General features: G+C 55.1%; 1 protein-coding gene across 1 annotated transcript; it reads left to right on the top strand.

The window, feature by feature from the left end:
- Nucleotides 1-1,100: 1,100 nt before the first annotated feature.
- Nucleotides 1,101-1,665, top strand: LOC123964285 (methionine adenosyltransferase 2 subunit beta-like). Its single transcript, XM_046041354.1, has 2 exons — nucleotides 1,101-1,217; nucleotides 1,421-1,665. Exons 1-2 carry the CDS (start codon nucleotides 1,149-1,151, stop codon nucleotides 1,592-1,594), a joined length of 243 nt encoding a protein of 80 aa, XP_045897310.1. The 5' UTR covers nucleotides 1,101-1,148; the 3' UTR covers nucleotides 1,595-1,665.
- The last annotated feature ends 6 nt before the right edge of the window (nucleotides 1,666-1,671 follow it).

The raw sequence follows: 1,671 nt of genomic DNA, 5'->3' as shown, positions 1-1,671 counted from the left end.
CTGTCTCTCTGCCTGTCTCTCTTCCTGCCTGTCTGCCTTTCTGTCTGTCTGTCTGTCTGCCTGCCTGTCTCTCTGCCTGCCTGTCTGCCTGCCTGTCTGTCTGTCTGTCTGCCTTCCTGCCTGTCTGCCTGCCTTCCTGCCTGTCTGCCTGCCTCCCTGCCTGTCTGCCTGCCTTTCTGTCTGCCTGTCTCTCTTCCTGTCTGCCTGCCTGCCTGTCTCTCTTCCTGTCTGCCTGCCTGCCTGTCTCTCTTCCTGCCTGTCTGCCTGCCTGTCTGTCTGTCTGCCTGCCTGCCTGTCTCTCTGCCTGTCTCTCTTCCTGCCTGTCTGCCTGCCTTTCTGTCTGTCTGTCTGTCTGCCTGCCTGCCTGCCTGTCTCTCTTCCTGCCTGTCTGCCTGCCTTTCTGTCTGTCTGTCTGTCTCTCTTCCTGCCTGTCTGCCTGCCTTTCTGTCTGTCTGTCTCTCTGCCTGTCTCTCTTCCTGCCTGTCTGTCTGTCTGCCTGCCTTTCTGTCTGTCTGTCTGCCTGCCTTTCTGTCTGTCTGTCTGCCTGCCTGCCTGTCTCTCTGCCTGTCTCTCTTCCTGTCTCTCTGCCTGTCTCTCTTCCTGCCTGTCTGCCTGTCTCTCTTCCTGCCTGTCTGCCTGCCTTTCTGCCTGTCTGTCTGTCTGTCTGTCTGTCTGCCTGCCTGCCTGTCTCTCTTCCTGCCTGTCTGTCTGCCTGCCTTTCTGTCTGTCTGTCTGTCTGTCTCTCTTCCTGCCTGTCTGCCTGCCTTTCTGTCTGTCTGCCTGTCTCTCTGCCTGTCTCTCTGCCTGCCTTTCTGTCTGTCTCTCTTCCTGCCTGTCTGCCTGCCTTTCTGTCTGTCTTCCTGCCTGCCTGTCTGCCTGCCTGCCTGTCTCTCTTCCTGCCTGTCTGTCTGTCTGCCTGTCTCTCTTCCTGCTTGTCTGCCTGCCTGCCTGCCTGTCTGTCTGTCTGCCTGTCTCTCTTCCTGCCTGTCTGCCTGCCTGCCTGCCTGTCTCTCTTCCTGCCTGTCTGTCTGCCTGCCTGCCTGTCTCTCTTCCTGCCTGTCTGCCTGCCTGTCTCACTCACTGCCCGTCTGTCTCTCTTCCAGGACCCGTCTATCAGAGGAATCTTTCATTTCTCAGGTAAAGAGCAGATGACTAAATATGAGATGGCCGTCGCGATCGCTCAGGCCTTCAACCTGCCGTCCAGCCACCTCATCCCTGTAAATATCCACTGATCTTATTAATCACTCTGTTTACTAATGTACCTGTAATATATTTCTCAGTATTTATTCGCAGTACTGTAACTAGAACAAATACCAGTATAACTATAAATACTCTCATGTGACGTGAAGTATACATAGTATTTGTTTTAATATAGTATGAGGTATTTGTAGTATTGACACAGCTGTCTGTGAACCTACAGCTGACGGAGCAGCCAGCGGCGTCGACTCTTCGTCCGATCAACAGCCAGTTAAACTGTTCCCGCCTGGAGCTGCTGAACCTGAGCGTGGAGCCGCGACCTTTCACCTCCGCCATCATCGACTGTCTGTGGCCGTTCACACCGGACAAACGCTGGAGACAGACAGTCTTCCACTGACAGACGGGTGGAGGGAGACAGACTGACGAGTGGAGGGAGACGGGTGGAGGGAGACAGACTGACGAGTGGAGGGAGAC

This window comes from Micropterus dolomieu, unplaced genomic scaffold, assembly GCF_021292245.1.
Source record: "Micropterus dolomieu isolate WLL.071019.BEF.003 ecotype Adirondacks unplaced genomic scaffold, ASM2129224v1 contig_1520, whole genome shotgun sequence".
Taxonomy (NCBI): Eukaryota; Metazoa; Chordata; class Actinopteri; order Centrarchiformes; family Centrarchidae; genus Micropterus; species Micropterus dolomieu.
Note: the sequence above shows the minus strand (reverse complement) of the source record. Positions and strands in the feature narration are given on the sequence as shown.